This window comes from Plecotus auritus, assembly GCF_963455305.1.
Source record: "Plecotus auritus genome assembly, chromosome: 6".
Classification (NCBI taxonomy): Eukaryota; Metazoa; Chordata; class Mammalia; order Chiroptera; family Vespertilionidae; genus Plecotus; species Plecotus auritus.
The window spans coordinates 97618425-97639752 of NC_137773.1; the positions used below are offsets into that span (position 1 = coordinate 97618425).

Here is a 21328-nt window from a genome sequence, read left to right on the forward strand (position 1 = left end):
TCCCAGCTTTGGTTCCCAAACGCCCCTCTCAAAGTGGTTAAAGCAAACATGGTTCAGGTGGGGAGACCCGGGGTGGAGATGTTTATTGACAGAAGAGGGTTGGGCTTCCAGCGTCTGCCCCTACCAGCCACAGTGAGGGAGAATGGGTGAAGGCGGGTGCCCAGCGGGAGGGCAGCACGGCTGGGCCTCACCTTCCCACTGAGGAAAGTGCATCTGGGCCGGCCTCAGGCGCTGGGAGTATATTGCAGTACTAGCCGGTCAAAGTCATTTTCCTTCAACACGAAATGGGGGCAAAAGAGAAAGGAAACACAAGTGAGTCAAAACCTGAGTTCCAGGCCCTCCCTGGTGGGCTGGGGGGTCTGGGGCTCACCTTGGCCTGGTACTCCTTGATAAAGGGGTGGAACCTGTGTGCATCCTTTAGCTGGGACAGGTAGCGGTTTGTCACCTGTGGGGAAGGTGAGACTGAGGTTAACTGAACACAGGGACCCCCTGTAGCTCTGACCTGCAGGGCAGGGGTGGGGTGGGGTAAGGGCCACTCAGCAGACTCCCTGCCAGGAGCCCGGATCTCCCCACATGTCCTCCTTTGCCCCACCCTGGAACAGTGCCCAGGCTTGGACATGAATGGGGGATTACCACAGCGTTCATGAGAGTGGGCTACACAGGGACCTGAAGCCCTGGCCGAGGGCGGGGGGCCAGGAAGAGTGGAGGGTAGGTCAGGGGGAATGGAGTTGGGAAGGAAGATGAGTTTGAGGAACGCAGAGGCCTGGGAACTGAAACATAGCCCCCAGCAGAACCTTTGCTGGCAGCCTTGCCTCACCCGCTAAGCCCAGCCCTGACTGTATGGGGCTGGGGCATTTGTCTGGCTCTGTCTCCCTGAGACCAGGAGTCTGGGTCCGTTTCTATGGTGACTGGAAGGGTCAACCTAGCTGCCTGCATCACCCTAGCTGAGGCTGACCAAGAACTCTTCTATAAGGGCCAGGAAGTGACTGCCACGGATCCCTGGCTGGGCCCCTGGCCAGCTGGGCCAGACACCAGTCACCTAAATGAGCAGTGCTCCAGCATCCTCCTCCCGCCTCACCCTGATAAGGTGAGGATCACTCCCCTGAGCCCCTTTTCCACCCTGTTGTCCACCCCCAACCCTGAGGTAGCACACACAGGTCAGGGTCCCAGCCCTAGTGCCCTTTCTAAGCCTCGGCCCACTTGTTCATAGGACCCTGGGATCAGATGACCTGTGGCCCTGGCCAGGGTGAGGGCCCTGGGAGAGCAGCTGCAACTCCAACCCCCAAGGCCCCATTAGCAATGGCAACTGCACCTGCCCACGGGGAGTAGTTTTTTGCCCATACCCCAGGCCAACCCTGAAGTCCAGACCTTGAGGCCCCGAACTTCCTCTGGAGCAGAGGCCACACCAAAAACCCCCACCTTCCCCAGGCTGGCTTCGTGAGGGCCAGACAACCCTCCTGCACCTGGCTGGGGGAAGGGACCTACCTCAGGGGGCTTGCCTAGGTGCTGAGACAGGACGATGAGGTTAATCAGCGTCTCCGGGTGGCCGCTATCCTAAAAACACGGAGACACCGGGCAAGCAGGGTCAGCATCTCTAGGCCCCGAACTCGACCTGCTCACCCCCATCTCGGGCAGGACGATGGCCCTCCCCCACCGTCCTGGGGTGGGGATGTGACCTGCACAAGGTCACACCTTCAGAGGTGGGACAGGCTCAAGGCTCCAAGACCCTGAGTGTTCCCCACACTGGCCAGTCTGCAAGGTGGTGACTCAGGGTCCTCCCACCTGCTCTCCCTCTTGAACTTGGTGCCTCATCAGATCAAACTAGGACAGTGCCCCTTGCCTGGGACCATTTGGGAGGGGCCTATTTACTACACGAATCTCAAACCTCAGAGTAACAAAGCCCGGCCAGAGGCAGCCTCAGTGCTGCCACAGCCAGCTTCCCTCCTGCTGGAGGGTGGGGTCTGCCTGCGGTCTCAGACCCCACCTGTTCCCTGGAGGTCTTGGCAGGAAGCGGCTGGGAAATTACCAGAACCTCCAGGAGGGTGACATCATCCCACTGGCCCATGCTGGGTTCCAAGGCACAGAAAACTCTGGGAACTGGTTAGCCAATGCCTCCGCCAGGAACCTCAGCCAGAGCCCCTGGAGGCTATAAGGCAAGGATGTGGGGGAGAGCCCTGCTGGGGCACTTGGGGCAGAGATGTACCATCCAGGATGCGTGGCCGCTGTAGGCCCACTCCACCCATGCTGCCCTTCTTTGCGGAGACCCGGCTTCTCGAGGTGTGTGTGGGAGGCAACCAATCGACGGGGTAAAGTCTCTCACATCGTTGTTTCTCTCTCTGTCTCTCCCTGTCCCTTCCACTCTAAAAAAAAAAGAGTCGCCCTAACCGGTTTGGCTCAGTGGATAGAGCGTCGGCCTATGGAGTGAGGGTCCCAGGTTCGATTCTGGTCAAGGGCATGTACCTTGGTTGTGGGCACATCCCCAATAGGGGGTGTGCAGGAGGCAGCTGATCGATGTTTCTCTCTCATCGATGTTTCTAACTCTCTATCCCTCTCCCTTCCTCTCTGTAAAAAAAAAATCAATAAAATATATATTTTTTAAAAATAAAATAAATTAAAAAAAAAGAGTCAATGGAAAAATATCTTGGATGAGCATTAACAACAACAACAACAAAAAACAAACAAAAAAGACGTTCCCTAAAAATGGAAGGAGCTTTGATATCTTTTCTGGTTATAAAAATACAGTGAAAGATCTCAGGTGTCAGGGGCGAGAAGAGACGTGTGGCCACCCCATAGGAATATTCTTGGTTCCTCTTCTTGACAAGGTCCAGGCCCACCTCCTGCCTGCAGCCCACTCTCCCCTCCCTCATAGGGAATAGTGGGTGTCTCTTCCAAATACTGACCAAATGAGGCGTCACATTGAGGCCCCCAGACCAGGCAGCCAAGGTAACAGCAAGGAAGGGCTGGGGCATGGCTGTCTGCTCAGCTCAGGCCAACTCAGACCCCAGCTGACAAGGTCCTCCCATTTCCAAGAGAAGCTTGAATCAGGATCTTTGTTTATAATCATGACTTTTAGCTGATTCAGCAATGAAATCCCCATGTGGCCCATGTCACCTGCCATCCTCTCCAGGAGCCCTGGGGAATGGGCTGGGCCGGCCCTACCTTGTCCAGTGCCTCCTGCAGCACACCCTCAGCAGCCTCCCAGCGGCCCTGGGCCATGTGGCAGGCCGCCTGCCCATTGAGCAGCAGCAGAGTGGACAAGCACTTGTCGGCCATCTCCTGGAAGATGTAGTAGGCATCCTGCAGCTTCTCACCACCCTGTGGGGACAGTTCTGACATCACTGCTTTGTCACCCTGCTGCCTGGCCCTACACCAGCCCATTCCCTCAGAGCCAGAGCAACTCCAGCACTTTGCAATGGGTGTTCTGGCATGGCCAGCCCATGGCAGTCATTCCTTGGACACTGACCCTGTGCAGAGACCCCACACAGCCTGGGCTCTGCCGAAGGGGCCAAAAGAGCAAGAAGCCACCTCATACTTGGCTCCCCCAGCCCTCAGTTTACAGACTTGAAGCTGAAGCTTCCAAAGGGAGAGTTAGCCCATGGGCATCCAGGCCGAGGTCAAGTGGACACCACTGGGTCACATGGTTTGTCAAGGGTGGCCTCTTCTCTGTAACCAGCAGCCCTGCCCCTGCCCACCAGGTTCTGAGTTCTGCCCTCTTGCTAAAGGTGCAGGGCCACGTTTGCAAGGGAAGCTGAGACCAAGGTGTGCTTTTAAAAACAGGCAAGGCTACCAGAGAGTGCTGTCAGAGGGTTCATCCAACTACACCGAACACATACTAGAAACCTGCCTGGGTGCGGCCTCACCCCCGAGGGCAGTGTAGACACAGGTGAAGAGCACATTTTACAAGGCTCACAATGTAACTCAGAGAACAGCACAAAAAAGCAACTCAGGGAACAGCAGCCAAGTGCCAGAAACCAGAAAAGGGGCTGTTGCCAGGAGACGAGAGATGGGGTGCCCAGGCATGTGAGGAGGGGGCTGGGCATGGAGGAAGGTGCCAGGGGACACTGGCAAGCGCCCAGTGCTAGGAGCCCAGAGAGCAAGCTGAGCAGCTTCAGGCACAGGATTAGACCTTGGAGGGGGCACATCCCTGGAGAGGCGTGTGGACAGATGTGCCCCAAGTCTGGCTGAAGCCCCTAATTTGTTCACTCTGACTCTGGCCAAGCCACTTGGCTGCGAGAAGCCCGGAATGGGGTTGAGATTGAGGCTCAGTAAAGTGGGAAACATGCCAGGGGTGGCCTGGACAGGGCGGTTCCTCTGGGTAATGGGACCCTGGCACCAAATAAGCATCAGTCCAGTGTACCCATGGAACCCCATATCTGTACTCCCCCATGGGAGCAGCAGCACTGGATTCAGGGGGCCACCTCCGGGCGCTCCGATGCTCCTGCACCCTGCCTGCAAGTCCCCTACACCCGTGGTCGGCAAACTGCGGCTCGCGAGCCACATGCGGCTCTTTGGCCCCTTGAGTGTGGCTCTTCCACAAAATACCACGGCCTGGGCGAGTCTATTTTGAAGAACTGGCGTTAGAAGAAGTTTAAGTTTAAAAAATTTGGCTCTCAAAAGAAATTTCAATCGTTGTACTGTTGATATTTGGCTCTGTTGACTAATGAGTTTGCTGACCACTGCCCTACACGGCCAGGGGCTTACCACGGCTAGGTTGACCCAGGCAGTGGCCAGCTGGGTGAGGGTGGCATCCTCATCTTGGTCCTGCATCTTCTTTAGCTCCTTCCTGGGGGTGGAGAGGTGGGAGGCAGCAAAGTGACATGGCTGGTGCCCCCCAACACACCCGTGTTCCTTAGTCATGGGGTGCACACACATGCTGGCTCATGGTCTCTGGCCCAGCCACCCTTCCCCCACCTTCGGCTTGGACATGCCAGCTCCACTACACTCAAAAAGCCCACCCCAACACCTACATCACAGAGGGAAACTGAGGCATGGGCATCACCACCCCGCAATCCTGCAGGGAAAGCAGGTGAGGATGGTGTGTCATCCAATGGAATGGAATGAAATAATTGGATAAACAATCATGCCACCATGTTCCGGGTCTCAAAGTGGGTTCTGGGACAGTCCCCATTCTGAGTGCCCCCTTGAGGGTAGAGGACCAGTTTCTGGAGAACATGGGGTCCTGATGTGGACTTGTCATTGTTCAGACAACCTGATGCACAGGCCCCAGTCCAGCAGCCCCAGGTGGGGACAGGTAGAGAGGGGCTTACCGGGCGAGGTCCACGCGGTCCAGCTTCAGCAGGATCTGCACTGTCATGGCCATGCTATGGGACAGGGCAGATGGTCAGTGGACACCCTCCCCACTCCACTCTCATCAGGGCTCATTCCATGTGGGTGCCATCTTCCAGTACATTCCTATGAGTGCTCAGGCCACCATCCCTGCCTTGCAGAGGGGGACACTGAGGCTGGCCACTAGTCCAGCAGAGCTGGATTAGACCTGGGCATCCCTCACTGGGCCAAGCCCCACTCCACCTCCCAGGGCCCTGGCTCCCACATCTCACACTGACCATGCCTGGGCTGGGAGCTTCTGTGCGGTACCAAGGGTACAGACTCCAGGCCCACGGGCACTCTGTCCAGGCTGGGCACCGTACCGATGCCACACACCTCCCTTCCCAAATTCAGTCACAATTCCTGAACCCATTTCCTCCCTTTTGGCCCTAGACAGTTGTGACTGTCCACTACTTATGTGGCCACTCATTCTCAAGTTTTTCCATCAGAACATGACCTAGCAGCCCTCATAGGAGCCTGAGAAACACTTACAGGGTCCACTGCCTTGTTTGTTCTGCACCACAACCTGTTTCTAAGCTGGTGCAAACCCCTTTCTGGAGTGAGCTGGGATGTAAACAGATACGTAACAAATGTGGTGACCAACTAACTTCAGGAAGGCAGGCACCAGAGAGCTCATGGGAGAGGGCAGCTGCAACCTCGGACCAGAGCTCTGGACACCGCACCCTGGATGCAGCGTAGGCCCAGAGTGGCCTCCTGGAGTGGGCGGTGGAGCTGACCATGCGGTGCACTGCCCCAGCCCAGGAGTGCCCTAAACAAGGGTCTGTCTCAGGGGAGGGCTGGGGGGCCCAGGGAGTTTGTGGAAAGGCCAGGGCCAGAACACAAAGGGGGTGTGTATGCAGAAACCACGGGCAAAGACAAAGGTGCTTTCTGCTCTGCTGTCAGAACAGGGTTTTCAGCAGTGGCCCAGCCATGCAGAAAGGACCAAGAATGGGAACTGCAGCCTGAATGGAGGCCTGGACCCTGCAGATCTCTCAAAGCAGCCTCCACCTCACCATCCCCATGACAACAGACAAAGAGGCCCGAGCAGTCTGAAGCCTGGGGCACTCACCACTCCAGGCTGTCCCCCTGGTGCAGGGCTCGCAGGGCGGCATCCGGGTTCTGGTCATGGAAGTAGATGGAGGCAGCCATCAGCAGGAAGGTGGTGTTGGTCACATCCACACTCCTGCTCATCTCTCGGTCCAGCTCAGCGATGACTGTGTCCCTGTTAAGACAAGGTGCTTAGGGCCCAGCGCGGCAGGAAACAGCCTCTCTGCTACACGAGCAAACATACCCAGGGGTGCACAGCAGCGAAGGGACAGAACAGGACCAGCTGTCTCTGTCTAGCACCACTGCATGCCAGCCTCACCGCCTTCCCACGAGGCACTTCTCACCCTCACACAGACGGGGAAACCCAGGCCTCGTGGGGGAGATGTGGTGTAGGAGGAGCCATGCCCACTAGGCAGCACGAATGATGACCCAGGCCTAGAGTCCTCTGGCCCTCAGAGCTACCAGGTTGCTGTGGCCCTGACACAGAGGGACAGGCTGACTCGTCAGGGGTGCCTGTGCAGGGGTATGAGGCTACACAAGTGAATTTCACACCAGTGATGTCGCTGCCTTCCTGAGGAGTCCTGTGTCCCGGCCCAGCGTGCAAGCCACTCCTGACAGGTGGGCGCCATGCTATGCTGGGCCAGGGGCTGGCAGCCCACCTGGAACCGAGGCTGGACCAAGGATCAGCTAAACACCCCACAGCCCCAGGGGGGCATGAGCCATGCTCTGCTTCACTGGAAAATGGAGCTAAGACCCCGTGTTTTAAAGGAGGTCGTGGGCTTCTAGAGTTGACAAGAGAAAGGAAGTGTGGGTCCAGCCTGCATCACCACTGCTATTTAGGGTCCAGTCTCTTCAAATGCATGTGCCATAAGGTGCTGGGGGGCTATTGGCCAAGTGCATGCATTTGAGGGCCTCTAGAAGGCAGGGACATGCCCGTCACTGTCCACACCCACCAAGGGGGTGCTGAAGGACAAAGGACTTCATACGAGCCTATTTCCGGCCCTGCATGGTGGGATCATGTACAAAGACCACTTGGGATTAGAGCGAGGAGCCCCTGAAGCCATCTCTGGAAGCTTCCTGCCTGGTTCCTGGCACACAGGGTGTGGACATGCTGCCTGCTGTTGTCGCTGTGACATTAGCATGGTACGTTGTTCCTGTCACATACTGTAGTTAGCCTCATGGGCTCTGGTGCTGTCTGTACCGTCTGCTTGCCGGCTGTCTGCAGGGGGCAGCAGTTTGTGCTGAAGGGATGGCGGCACCAGGTGCCACTGTTTTCCTGAGCACTCGCCCCATGCCCTGTGCTTCTTGTGGGTTCTTTTCTGTAATGGTTGCAGCAGTCATTGCTCCTTGAAGGCCCCCAGGGTTATCTCCCCTTCCATATGAGAATGGGGCTCGTCACCCTGACTAGTGAAGTACAGGGTGGGAGGATCGATGGCTGCTTGTCTTAGTATCCTGAGGCTGTCAGCACAAAGCACCATGAACTGGGGAATCAAAACAGGAATTTACTCTCTCAAAGGTCTGGAGACCAGAAGTCTGAGATCAAGGTGTGGGCAGGGCTGGCTCCTTCTGGAGGCTCTAACAGAGAGTCAGTTTCAGGTCTCTCCTGGTGCTGGCGGCCGCAGCAGTTGTTGGTATGTCCACTTCACCCCAATCTCTGCATCTGCCTTCTCCTCTGTCTCCTCTTATGAGAACATCAGTCACTGGACTTAGGGCCCATCCTATATCCAGGATGACCTCAAGACCCTAACTATTTACATCTGCAAAGACCCCATTTCCAGTGAAGTCACATTCAGTTTCTGGGTGCCAGCACAATCCATCGCTGCCCAGGTAGGGGAGACCGAAGCACAGGAAGGTGAGGGGGCAGGGAGGAAGGACTTCCCCCGCAACCCCCAATCCTCACCTCTGGCTGTCGCTGGCCAGGTACTCCGCAAACATGCGCACAGCCTGGAGCTCAGGGGCTGAGGAAGGCTTGATCTCATCCAGGACCACGCCATACTTCCTCTATGGTGAGACAAGCACGCTGTCAGCTCCACCCGCCCTGCCCTGGAACACAGAGAGCTTCTCAGGGTTCCAGCATCACCCTAATGAAGCTCCAATGCCTAGAACTTACACCCACCACCCCCAGGGACTCCTCATCCTGCCCAACTCCCACTTCGCACTGTTCCATACTCTCCCATCCCAGGGATGTTGGAGTCAGCCTCTGCTCACCTGTGCAAGGTACGCTCTGTACAGGAAGACATCCCTCTCCACGTCTCTCTCGGGACTCGACGGCTGTGGAAACAGAGGCAGGTCAGGACCCACAGGGCCATGTGCCTGACAGGCCCTCAGAGGCCATGAGCAGACAAGGTGGAGTCCAGGCTCTGGCTTTCCATTTCCTGTGCCCCTGGGCAGCAGGAGAGCAGCCTCCACGGAGGGCACACAGCATGGTGGGCACCTGATCTTGTCCCATCCTGACATCAACCCAGGAAGGAGGCTCAATTGTCAGCACTCATTCAGGTAAGGAACTGGGCACCAAAAGTGCCGTAACTGCTCTAGCCACAAGTCAAGGGGACAGGTGATGCAGGAGAACAATGGGACCTGGGTGGAGATGTGTGACGAGGACTTTACTTTGTGACAAATATTTCCATGTAGCTTGCTCCTGTCCTGCTTTTGTTTTAAAACTTTAATTTAACATGACACATATAAGAGACAAAGGTTTGCCTCACACAAAAGACCTTTCTGGGAGAGCTCAGCTCTGCTGCCCCAGCACAAGGACATCTGTGTCTAGTCTGGTCCAGGTGAGACCTCGGGGACCTCCCTGTACTTGGTGACAAGGTCCACGGACTGCACCGCCTCGGCCTAACCACTAGAGAGAGCCAAGGAGCAGAACTGAGGTGACTTCATACAGCATTCACTGTGGGACTGTGAGGAAGGTCCCGGGAGGCTGGAGGCAGGCGAGGGACCCTCTCTTAGGAGAACAGCTTTTGGACCCCAGGGTGCTGGCCAACTTCCCGGAGGCCCTGTGATGCCTAGGACAGGTGGACACAGAGCAGCATAGTCCAGAGGGTGTGGGGCACTGGCATAGGCTACCTGAGGGGCTGGGAGAGAAAAGTGAGGTGGGAAGAGGGCCCAGCCACCTCAGGTGGCCTCTCCAGCAAGCACAGAGAGATGGCCTATACAGCTGCCACAGCACAGGGTCTGGGGTTCCACAGGTGGGGACACAGCAGGACTGCCCTCCCCCAGGTGAAAACCAGATCCTTGTCACCATGCCTTCTTCTCCCCAGCCTGAGGGGTGGGGGTGAGGTTGGTGAGCGAGTGTCCTCCTCTCAGGCCAAGGGAGACCACAAACAGGAAGCCTGGCTCCTGGTCCCAGCCTGACTCAGGCCTACTTCACTTGCAGGGTCCCAGGGGCTTTCTCGACCTTGGAGACCAGGCTGGGGATCTGGCCATGATTTGGCACATCTGCTGAATAAGTGACTTTCAAATGACGCTCAGAGATGGATACTGGTGTGGACAACCCATATGGGGGCCCCACACTACTTTCAGTATAAAAACAGACATGCTGTCCTGGCTGGTGTGGCGAAATGGTTAGAACAAAGTCCATGCATCAAAGGGTCTTGGATTCCATTCCCGGACAAGGGCACGCACCTAGGTTTTGAGTTGCCACCTCCCCCCACCCCCTGCCCTGTCAGGGCACGTGCGGCAGGCAACCAGTTGGTGTGTGTCTCTCTCCCCTTCTCCCTCTCCCTTCCACTCTCTCTGAAATGCAATGGGGAAAAAAATATCCTCATGTGAGGATAACAAAATTAAATTAAAAAAACAACAGACATGCTGGCTCTTGGTGTCTTCGAAAAAAGGACACAATGGGGGAACCTTAGGGGAACCCTTGAGTCCCAGAGGAAACTCTTAGCCTGCCCATCTGTAAAATGGGCACCACCATCACCAACCCTGCAGTACTGCCAAGGTCTTACCAAAGAGCCACATGTGGACACTTGGGACCTTCTCAATCAGTCGGAAAGAGAAGAGCTTCTGAAAGGCGTAAGAACAAAGACAGCCAGGCTGGTGTGGCTCAGTGGTTAAGCATAGGCCCATGAACCAAGAGGTCACCAGTTCGATTCCAGGTCACGGCACATGCCCGTTTCAGACTAGATCCCCAGTAGGGGGCGTGCAAGAGGCAGCTGATTGATGATGTTTCTCTCTAATCGATGTTTCTATGTCTCTATCCCTCTCCCTTAGCTCTCTAAAAAAATCAATAAAAACATTCAAAAAAAAAAAAAAGGACAGATGTACAGACTAGGGGCACCAGGTCAGTTGAGCGCTCTGTGGGACTGTGGGTCCCCAGTTCTGACAGCTCATGTGAATTACCTGGGAACTCAGAAGGCCCATGCCTGTCAATGCTGTCTGACACCAGGTGGTCCTACCTGCCCCCAGGTAGTGAATAGGTGCAGTGAAGCCTGAGAGCAAGAGGTACTATCTGGGGAGGCCTGTGATAGAGTGTGGGTGGGGGGTGTTTGCATCCCCTCCCCTTACTGGCCATGAGAGTCACCTGACCACACTAGATGTCAGCTCCTCTGAGGTTTTCTTCTGTTTTGTCCCCAATACCTTGGTGTGCTTGCCATCTTCTGGGCGCTTGAAAAGTGTCCAACAAACAGGGGCATGATGGTGACATAGTGCTAGGACATACCAGTGTTCCACCTGGAACCACCTCAGGTCCTGCCCATCTGAGGCTGCTGGGGAGACTGTACCAAACTACCACAAACTGGGGGCTTAAAACAACAGATACGTATTCTCTCACAGTTCTGGAGGCCAGAAGTCCAAGATCAAGGTGTCAGCAGGGCCACACTCCCTCCCAAGGCTCTAGGGGAGAATTATTGCTTGCCTCGTCCAGCTTCTAGTGGTGCCAGGCATTCCTTGGTTTATGGCTGTATCACCACAACCTCTGCCTCCATCTTCCCTGTCTGCCTCAAACTTCACTCTGCCTTCCTCTTCGAAGTGCACCAATTACACGATTTAGGGCATTCCTAAACCCCAGCTGATCTCATCTAGAGACCCTTCATTGAACCACATAAGTCACATTAATAGGATCTGGGTTGGACATATCTTTTTGGGGTAGCATTCAATGCAACACCAGCTGCCTAAGAGGCTTAGGTGCTCCAATGGACCAGAATTCACTGACAGTAGATGGTTTGGCAGGGACAGTGCTCCCATTCTCCGGATTCCTCAGAGATATGTCTTGGCAATGTCTCTGGCTCAGAAGCTGGGCTGTGTGTGCCTCCAGCGAGGGGGATCACTGGTACGGTTTCCTTTGTTTCCAGTCACTCCCTACGTATAGCAGATCACACTGGTTCCTTCAGCAGCGATGTAAAGTTTGCATATCATGATGTGAGAAGACTCAAATAATGCATTGCTATGACGTAAGCAGCACAGACACATGGCAGAAGCCAAAAGGTGAACATGAGTGCAATGCTGAACTTCACAGTGACCCTACTGAGAGAGGTGTCAGGAGGGGAAACAGAAGCTCAGCCCCAGTTGCAGACAACATGAAAGAACTGGGATCTGAGCCCAGGTCAATCTCAATCTTCTCACAATCTAGACCACCCTAGCAAGGAGGTACATAGAGTTCTGATGGCGGGCAAATAAGGTTGCCCAGAGGGACTTCACAGATATGATTAAAATAGAAAGAGTATGCTGGTTACCTGGGAGGGCCCAGTCTAATCACAGAAGCCCTCGAAGCAGAGACTAGGCAGAAGGAATGCAGCAGAAGGGGAAATTCAGACTTTCCCCATGGCAGGTTCTTAGAAGGGAATTGGGGACTGGACCGGGTGGAGCATAAGCAGGCAGGCTGAAGATTGGAGAAAAGCCTCTAGGAGCTAAGAGTGACCCCTGGTGGTGAGCCCACAATCTGAATGAGTTTGAGAGCAGATTCTTCCCTAGAACCTCCAGAAAAGACAAAGCCTGGATGACACCTTGAATGTAGCATGGTGAGCGCCATACTGGACTTCTGACCTAAGGAACGGTGAGAGATTAATAAATTAATGTTGTTTTGTGCTCTTTGTTGTAAGTTGTCAAGGCAGCAACAGAAAATTAATACAATGGTGTAAATGTTATCTCAACAAACCCTAACAGCTTCCTGAAGTCCCCATTGTGCAGATGCTCAGAGACCTCAGGTTCACTGCTGAAGATGAGAAGCATGGAAAGCAAGCCTTCTCTACTTCAGAATCCAAATTCCTCCCAATCATCTGGCTGCCTCTGTGAAGATGTCTGCCACTCCCTTCTCTGGTGCTCTGATGGCATCCTAATCAGTTGGAATAAAATTCAAAACCCTGCTGCCTCTCACCCTGCCCACACCATTCTCCATCCTCCCCCTCGACACCTCCCCCCTACTTCTGCTACACTGGCCTCTTATGCCTTGACTACCCTAAGCTCACACCTGCCATAGCATCTCTGCAGTAACTTACGGGGTTAGAAGCTTCTCAAAGTTCAGTCTCAGGTTCAAATGACAATGGAAAAGGCAAGGCCTGATTGAACCACTCCCACCTTAAGCAGCCACCCCTTCCCCAATTTCGGACTGAGTACTTTTTATCTCCCCTTGCCCACACATAGTGCTCAAGTTGTACTATTCCCTCGCTTCTTTGTTTACTCTCTTTGAAATACTAGGCTGTGAACACAGACAAAGACCCTGCCATATTCCCCACTCTTAAAAAAATTCTCCAATGGTTCACTCAAAGTGACAGAAGGTCCATGTCCCTCTCTTAAAGGTCCTGCTAACAGCCCTTGCTGTGCTCCCTCTCCTGCCATTAGCTCCTTGCTGGCTGGGCCCTGCCTGAGGATTTATTTCCTAGCTCTCAAACGGCCATGCTCATTCCCTCATTCTCCATCACACCACCTCCTGACTTGTTTACTAATTTATTTGTTTACTGTTTCCCTTGCCAGGCTAAGATTCCCAAAAGAGAGCTGACAATTTTGTCTATTTTGTGACTCTTTTGAGCTCAGCACGAACACTCTGCCTGACCCACGGAGATGCTCACTGAGGAATGAATGAATGACCACGTCTGGGAAGAAATAACCGGGCTAGTGGGGCAGGGTAACGTTGGGGAAGTCATTTCTCTCTTGAGAGTGGGTATTCTCATCTGTAAAATGAGATCAACAGTCCCTACTTCACCGGGATTGAGGGTATGGCGGCCAGTGTGGGCGCCCAACAAACGAGAATTACTGCCATTGTTATTATAGTGGCATAAGCCCCTAACTCAAACGCCTTCCAGGACGCAGAGCAGGCGCTCTGAGAAGTAAAAACTGCTATTGCTTCGGGTTCTGTCATGGGAGGATTACTCCTCACCGCCTCTGAGGAGATGCGTGGGGGATAAACGCCGCCAGAAGAGTTTTTAAAAATAAAGCGCGACCCGCGGCCAGCAGGAAGCTCCTCCACCTCAGTCCCCGGCCCCAAAGCGGCCGCACCTTCACCCGCTGCGCCTCGTTGATGCACTGCTGGTAGCTGCCGATGTAGAAGGCGTTCTTCACGTCGAACAGCTCGTCCACTTCTCCGGAGCCGCCGGAAGCCGAACCGGGAGCCGGAGGCGCCATGTCGCTCTGCTGTCACCCACTCCTCTTCCGGAGGGACACGTCTACAGGAAGTGGGGAGTCACCGCGGGGCACGCTGGGAAATGTAGTTTACTCGTTCCGGCCTGAAGATGAGCCAATGAGAGATTCCTAAACCAGAGTAAAGGGGCGGGTGATGCAAGTGCGTCTTTCAGGGCATTTCGGGAATTGTAGTTTGATTTAATCCTGCGAGCCAATGGGATTCAGGAAAACCTGGTAAGGATATGGTCGAGACTGGGAATGGCATAGAGAGTTTAAGAGAGTCGGACCAATCAATGGGAAATTTTCATACGTCATTGGCACGCGCCGGAAGCGCGGCTTACAGGAGTTCAGCGTCAGGCAGCGAGGATGGCCGGGTTCGCTGAGCTCGGTCTGTCCTCGTGGCTCGTGGAACAATGTCGGCAGCTGGGTTTGAAGCAGCCCACACCCGTGCAGCTCGGCTGCATCCCCGCCATCCTGGAAGGTGAGTTGTGGCCGGGCCTCTTCCCTAGGAGGCATCTCCGCTCCTGCTGCCGCCTCCTTTCTCTTTACCCATGCTGGTCCGGAGAGGCGAGGGGCAGCCTCGGGCGTTTCGGGGAGCCTGGTTCCGGAGGCAGACATGGCAGTGTTGTTAACGACTCACTGTGTGTCCGCGCACAAGTGATGTAACCCTGAAACCTCTGTAGTCTCAGAACTCGGAGGTTTTTGTGAATGACTAACCGATAGTACTGGGAAAATTGATTAGAACTTGCACTACTGTCTTCATTTTACAAATGGAAACCGAGGCTGTCACGATTACTGGTAGATCCAGGACTCTGATTCCGTGACTGCACTTCTCCCTACTCTTCTGGCCCAAGCCAGTTTTTGCCATTGCAGAGATGCCCGCAGGAAGCCTAGGCTGTGGCAAGTTGGACTAAATGCTCGTAAACAAAGGTGAAAGAATCAATAGGGAGCATAAGATGCAGATTGGAGGAGGGCATTCCAAGTTCCCCCGGCTCAGATGACGGTGGTGGTGGGGAGGGTTGTCAAAATGAGGTACTAGTTAGTAGCATCTTGGGTCATGGATATGGGTTCCAGTCCAGTCTGCTACTCACCAGCTGTGTCCCTGGGCAAATCTCTTTGAGTGTCAGTTCCCCCTTCTGTTAAATGGGAATGGTAATGGTCTCTCCTTCCTAGAATTTGTCAGTATGCCTGGAATGGAAAGGGCATGGGCTAGTATCAGTAACTGTTCAATGGAATACTTGTCTACACCTAAACTGTTGATGTTGCTTTGCCCTCTGCCCAGGTCGGGACTGCCTGGGCTGTGCTAAGACAGGCAGTGGCAAGACGGCAGCATTTGTCTTGCCCATCTTGCAGAAGCTCTCTGAGGATCCCTATGGCATCTTCTGCCTTGTCCTGACACCCACCAGGTGAGCCCCCCATAGGCCTCCTGGGTGAGTTAACCAGTTGTGTTCTCTTGGACAAGCGACTTTCCTTCGCTTTGCCATACTCACCCTGTGTGCAAAGTGGGGACAGAAATCATGTCCCCCTCTTAAGAGTGTTGCAGAATTAAACAAGACTGTGTGTGAAAAAAGCTTGGCACAGAGCTTGACTCAGGGCAAGCACTGGCCAGGCGGGAACTGTCAGTAGCCTTGTAGCTTAAGAATAGGCACATCTCTTGTGCTTGGTCATAAAGATGTGGTGGTTGACATGGTAAGTTTTGTAATGACAGGAGAGGTAGGCACTGCATGCTATGAGAGTGTGGCCTGGGAATGGGAGGTGTCAAGGAAGGCTTCAGTCAGGGGTGCCTTAAAAGATGAGAAGAGTCTCCCAAAGGGACAAGTTTGGGGAGAAGTAATCTAGGCAGAGGGAACTGCTAGTACATTCATGCAGAGGTGTGAGGGGCAGGGAACAGGAAGGGCATTGGGGGCTGGGCATATTAGAGCCAGCTTGGAAGGGCCTTGAATGCCAGGTTAGAATTGATTCTGAGGGAGAGGGCAAGACAAGAGGCCAGGAAGTGGGGACGTGGGCTGAGGAAAGGCCTGGTTGAAGCCAGGGCCAAGGGGCAGAGAGGAGGGCACTTGGACACTGGCTACCCCAGGGGAGGAGGGTTTCAGGCTTTGGTGACTGGTGTCAAGGCCATTGCTGAGAACATGGGAGGAGGAGAGGCTAGTAGGGGAGGGGCCCTGGGCTGTTCTGGGGCCCAGTCTGGTAAGGGGGAAGGGTCCACACAGGCCTCCAACGCTAATTGTCAGAGTTTTTGTCCAAAGGAGACTGGAAGCCATGGAGGGCATGTGAACAGAGGAGAGCAGGTCAGGAAGCCCTGGGGGTGGAGATGGGAATGGGAGACAGGTACAGAACCTCTATGTTACCCAGCCCGGCTCCTTCACACCCACAGGGAGCTGGCCTACCAGATCGCAGAGCAGTTCCGGGTCCTGGGGAAGCCTCTGGGCCTGAAAGACTGCATCATCGTTGGCGGCATGGGTACGAGGGCCCCAGGGAGGCTTTGGGTATGGAACCCCTGCAGTCTTGGACCACCTGCCCAGCCCCATCTCTTGCCCTCCACCTGCAGACATGGTGGCCCAGGCCTTAGAGCTCTCCCGGAAACCACATGTGGTCATTGCCACGCCAGGGCGCCTGGCTGACCACCTCCGCAGCTCCAACACGTTCAGCATCAAGAAAATCCGCTTCCTGGTGAGTTGGCCTGGGCACTGATTCATCCATTTGGAAAACGTGTCCCACAGGCCATCCAGTAGAATGTTAGAAATGTGACAAGGATAGCTCAGAGACCCACAAGAGGTAGACCCAGTGAGGGTGGTTGGGAGCAGGCCCTGTCTAAAGAAGTAACAGTTGAGCTGAGACAGGTGATGGAGCAGGACCTCCAAGACCTCAAAGGAGAGTGCTCCCAGGCTCATGGTCAAAGCTGGGAAGGAGGAACATGGGGGAGGCAGGCCAGCCTTGGACAGCACACTCACCCCAGACCCACTACCACTACCCACTACGGCTGGCATTGCAGGTGATGGACGAGGCAGACCGGCTGTTGGAGCAGGGCTGCACTGACTTTACCGTAGACCTGGAAGCCATCCTGGCAGCTGTGCCAGCCCGCAGGCAGATGCTGCTCTTCAGTGCCACCCTGACTGACACACTAAGGGAGCTGCAGGGCCTGGCCACCAACCAGCCCTTCTTCTGGGAGGCTCAAGCCCCGTGAGTCCACAGCCACATTCTGGGGGTATTGGAGGGTGGGGGGGGGGCGGCGGGCAGGCAGAGGTGGTGGTGGGGTTACACCCAATACACCCAATGAAGATTATTGCCCATAGGTGGGCAGGGCATTGGCCAAATTCAACAGAAGGGGAAACTGAGGCCTACCCTTTCCCAGGGTGCGCACGGTAGAACAGCTAGACCAGCGCTACCTGCTGGTGCCTGAGAAGGTCAAGGACGCCTACTTGGTCCACCTGATCCAGAAGTTCCAGGATGAGCATGAAGACTGGTCCATCATCATCTTCACCAACACATGCAAGTGAGCTTGGTGGGCCCGCTTCCCACAGACTTTCATAGAGGCCCCACAGGTGGCCTGAGGTCATAGGCGGGGGGCACACAGCCAGTCTCTGCACTCCAGGGCCTCTGCTCAGACCAGAGGTTTTGGGAGATTTGCTCAAAGAGGCTCAGAGAGAACAAGCCACTTACCAGGGTCACCTCTTCTAAAGGTGGAGCCAGGAATGGGGGTTCCTCAGATCTGCCCTTAACCTGAAAGGCCAGGCTGTCCCCATCCTTGGAGCAGCCTATTCACTAGGTCTAAGGTCCCTGAGGCCCAGTGCAGCAGCACCCACACCCGGGGCTGTGCTCTCCATAGTCCCAGGGGACTTTAGACTCTTCTGAAGCATGTGAAGGGATTGTCAAGACACTGTAGACTGTTCTGACATGAGCCAGTAGGTGGGCAGTCCATAACCCATTGATGGGACCCTGAAGAACTTATTGGCTACCTGAAAAGTCTGGGTGTGGGGCTGGCTCTTGCTGGCTTAGGCTAGGAGAGGAGTCACCAGAGAGGATGTCAGGGGGCAAGACACCCTGCACCTTGCTTGTCCTTACTTATCTGTGCAGGGGCACCTGCCTGGTGTCCTAGACCGGGGCGGGGGCAAAGAGTGCTTTCCCAGGACCCCAGCTTTGTAGGGGCTGAAAGTGCATTCTTCCCACCAGGACCTGCCAGGTCCTGTGCATGATGCTACGCAAGTTCAACTTCCCCACTGTGGCTCTGCATTCTATGATGAAACAGGTGAGGAGAACCCCATCTGCCCTCCTTGCCTGAGACTCCCAGCCTCCGGCCTTTGCTAGGCTCTTCCCTCTGCCTGGAGCACTTCCTGCCACCCCCTCTGCCCTGTCTGGTTTTTTACAGTCCTCCCCCTCCCTGGACTGTGAGCCCTGTGAGGGCAGGACCATCCTGGCCTCAGCCTTGTCCTAGGCCTCATACAATAAGTGCTCATTGACTAAGATGATACCTGACCCCCACCCCCATTCCCCCAATTCTTCCCTGATTCGGCTCAGAAAGAACGCTTTGCTGCCCTGGCCAAGTTTAAGTCCAGCATCTATCGGATCCTGATCGCAACAGATGTGGCCTCCCGGTGAGCAGCCCAGAACACTCCCTCCTACATGCTGGCCCGGTGACACCCCCAGAGGGGCCAGAGGGGAAGGAAGGCTGGCCTTGGGCAAGGACTAGGCAACCCGTTTCACTTCTAAGTGACCTTGGGTGAGTCCCAGCATGGGTTTTACCATGTGGACAGTGGTGCTGATCGGCCTCTGCCTCTAGGGGCCTGGACATTCCCACAGTGCAGGTGGTCATTAACCACAATACCCCTGGGCTCCCAAAGATCTACATCCACCGAGTTGGCCGGACAGCCCGTGCAGGTAAGTAGGGTGGGATGGCCTTCGGGGAGCCATCCCTCCAGATTGCCCACACCCTGAGGAGCCAAAGTCATGAGCTAGTGGGGCATGTGGGGGGTGGGGATACAGCCCCAGGTGAAAGCTGTTGGGGAACTGTCCTTTTAAAAGCAAAGGTGGGGGTACTTTGGCTTTTTCATGGAACCTACATGTCTTCTGGGGACATAGCATATACTGCCCCAATCCTCATCAGTCCCTGCTGGCTTACTTCAGTCCTCTTAAGCTATCAGGGCTGCCAGTTGGGACCTTGCAGTGAGTGGGTGCATGAGCCCTGGTGGATGTGATGTTGCCTGTGGGATTTGGTGTCCAAGTTTAACCCCTCACTGTGACCCTAGCCAGTGACCAAGGAGGCATCCATCTCTCTGATCCTCAGCCCTAACAGGGAGGGGTACTGCATTTGTGAGATTTTCTCATGCCTGGAGTGGAGCCCCTTCTCTCCTGTCCTGTGGCCTCAGGCAGATCACATCAGCTTTTTGGACCTTACTGTTTTGTCAAATGATGGGTAACGAGAACATGATGTCTGCTCCAAGGATCATGGGCCTTGTCAGCTGTCAGTGCTGATCCAGCACTAGTCATTGTCACAGAAACGGGATGGAGAAATTGGCATGCAGAAATCTGGGCTGAGGCCTGTCACGGCTTATTGCTGACATAATTCAGCCTGGGCTCCCTGGCAGCCATGCCAAAAAGGGAATCGGCCACATCACCTGCCTCCAACTAGGGCCAAGCTGGCAAGAGAGCCACCTCTCCCTGATGTCCTGCAGCTCCCCTGAGACAGATCACCCACTACACAGGTCTTGCTGGGGGTCAAGCCCTGATACCCCAGGCTTCCTTCACCTGCCCCCACCTACCCACCAAGTTCTGTTCCTCTCAAGAGGAGTCCTGACCTGTCTCTTGACCCCTCATCCTGGCCCCTGGCACATAGCAGGTGACTGTGGTTTGTCCTTATAGGGCGGCAGGGACAGGCCATTACACTGGTGACACAGTATGACATCCACCTGGTTCATGCCATCGAGGAGCAAATCAGTGAGTAAGGGGGCAGGAGTGGGATACCCACCTACATTCTCACACGAGCAAACTTAGACTGCACTTTCCTTCCTATACAACCCCCAAAGAAGTTTCTTTCGCCCAATTATTGAAAGAGAAGCTCCCCATAATGGCCATCTGGTGGGCAGGGACTTTGGGGCATGTCTAATCACCAGTGACTGTCCTCAAATTCAGAAACAACTTGACTTTAAAGAATACTGTCCAAAAAAAGTACTTTTCCCCCGATCCAGTTCTTAGCGTTGGTAACCACACACACACACTAAAGAGCAGTCTATATCTTACTTAGGTCTGAAGTCCCAGATCTTGCCCACCTGACTTGTATCTGTTAAGACCCCCAGACACCTTGCATTCCCGCCCCCTCACACTGGGAACTCACTATTGGCTGAAATTCCTCTCCCTGTCATGTCTGCCTCCTCCCCCCGCCACCATTGTCCCCACAGAGAAGAAGCTGGAGGAGTTCTTGGTGGAGGAGGCTGAGGTGCTGCAGATTCTCACACAGGTCAACGTGGTGCGGAGAGAATGTGAGATTGTGAGTGTCCAAGAGCTGATCCTTGGGACCCGGGGTGCTCTCTTCAAGATGGGAACTACTCCCCATGACAGCCTCTCCCTCTCCCCCCCAACCCCAGAAACTTGAGGCAGCCAACTTTGATGAAAAGAAGGAAATTAACAAGCGGAAGCAGCTGATCCTGGAGGGAAAGGTGAGGGCTGAGCCAGCAGGTGGGAGGCAAGGTTCCTGAGATAGGGAGTAACCAGCTCAGCCACCTTCTTGTCCTCCCCGAGCCAGGACCCTGACCTGGAGGCCAAGCGCAAGGCTGAGCTGGCCAAGATCAAGCGGAAGAACCAGCGCTTCAAGGAGCAGGTGGAGCACGCGTTGCAGCGGCATAAGGCCGGTGGGACTGGCCACAGGGGCCGTCTACCCAGGGTTCAATCTGAGGCCCGCTCAGCCCCAGGGCCTCGCCTAAGGCCCACTCCACCTCTACCTGCCCAGCCTAAGACTCCTTCATCAAACTGAGGGTTGGAGAGTTGGAGGGCAGTTTCCCCCTCCCAAGCTGCCCAGTCCCCCTCAGTGGAGCCCATGGACACCCACATTGTACAGTACATGGCTGCTCTACCCTGTGGCCCCAGCTGGCCCCTTCTCGAAGCCTTGGCCGAAAGTCAAGCTATAAAGGGAAGAACACTGGCCATGTGGTTGGGCCCATCTCCATAAACAGTGACTCCAGCCCAGGGTCACGGAAGGGGGTGCTGTGGACCCAAACGTGAAGGTGTGTCGTTTGCGGGAGATAATAAACGGGTCTTTTGCCTTACCCAGTCTGACTCGGGGAACAGGAGTAGGAGAGGAGGGTATGGCTTCCTGTGCCTTTTAAGTCCCCAGGAACCTCATGTCGCTCCTCCCCCCCACCCCCCGCCGCAGTTCTTCATTCCAGTTGGGCCAGGCCCAAAACTGAAC

The 21328-nt window shown here is 55.0% G+C and overlaps 2 protein-coding genes across 2 annotated transcripts; one reads left to right on the forward strand and one right to left on the reverse strand.

The window, feature by feature from the left end:
* Positions 1-39: 39 nt before the first annotated feature.
* On the reverse strand, positions 40-13979 carry COPE (COPI coat complex subunit epsilon). Its single transcript, XM_080676022.1, has 10 exons — positions 13807-13979; positions 8581-8643; positions 8273-8373; positions 6395-6547; positions 5268-5321; positions 4702-4783; positions 3160-3315; positions 1486-1554; positions 371-445; positions 40-272 (listed from the first exon to the last, which is right to left on the reverse strand). The coding sequence occupies exons 1-10, from the start codon at positions 13930-13932 to the stop codon at positions 225-227; spliced, it is 927 nt and encodes a 308-aa protein (XP_080532148.1). The 5' UTR covers positions 13933-13979; the 3' UTR covers positions 40-224.
* Positions 13980-14252: 273 nt separating this feature from the next.
* On the forward strand, positions 14253-21185 carry DDX49 (DEAD-box helicase 49). Its single transcript, XM_080676021.1, has 13 exons — positions 14253-14410; positions 15212-15335; positions 16304-16389; positions 16478-16599; positions 16922-17109; positions 17282-17422; positions 18100-18175; positions 18445-18521; positions 18707-18804; positions 19786-19860; positions 20322-20410; positions 20508-20579; positions 20666-21185. The coding sequence occupies exons 1-13, from the start codon at positions 14296-14298 to the stop codon at positions 20891-20893; spliced, it is 1491 nt and encodes a 496-aa protein (XP_080532147.1). The 5' UTR covers positions 14253-14295; the 3' UTR covers positions 20894-21185.
* Positions 21186-21328: the final 143 nt, after the last annotated feature.

What these genes read in the sequence shown, in the direction of transcription:
- COPE (XM_080676022.1), bottom strand. Translation starts at nt 13,932, where the DNA reads ATGGCGCCTCCGGCTCCCGGTTCGGCTTCCGGCGGCTCCGGAGAAGTG. An exon ending in TGCAGGAGGCACTGGACAAG is followed by an intron (nt 1,555 to 3,159) that starts GTAGGGCCGGCC and finishes CCGTGTTTTTAG; the next exon opens with GATAGCGGCCACCCGGAGAC. An exon ending in TCAAGGAGTACCAGGCCAAG is followed by an intron (nt 273 to 370) that starts GTGAGCCCCAGA and finishes TTCGTGTTGAAG; the next exon opens with GAAAATGACTTTGACCGGCT.
- DDX49 (XM_080676021.1), top strand. Translation starts at nt 14,296, where the DNA reads ATGGCCGGGTTCGCTGAGCTCGGTCTGTCCTCGTGGCTCGTGGAACAA. An exon ending in TGCATTCTATGATGAAACAG is followed by an intron (nt 18,176 to 18,444) that starts GTGAGGAGAACC and finishes GATTCGGCTCAG; the next exon opens with AAAGAACGCTTTGCTGCCCT. An exon ending in AGCTGATCCTGGAGGGAAAG is followed by an intron (nt 20,580 to 20,665) that starts GTGAGGGCTGAG and finishes TCCCCGAGCCAG; the next exon opens with GACCCTGACCTGGAGGCCAA.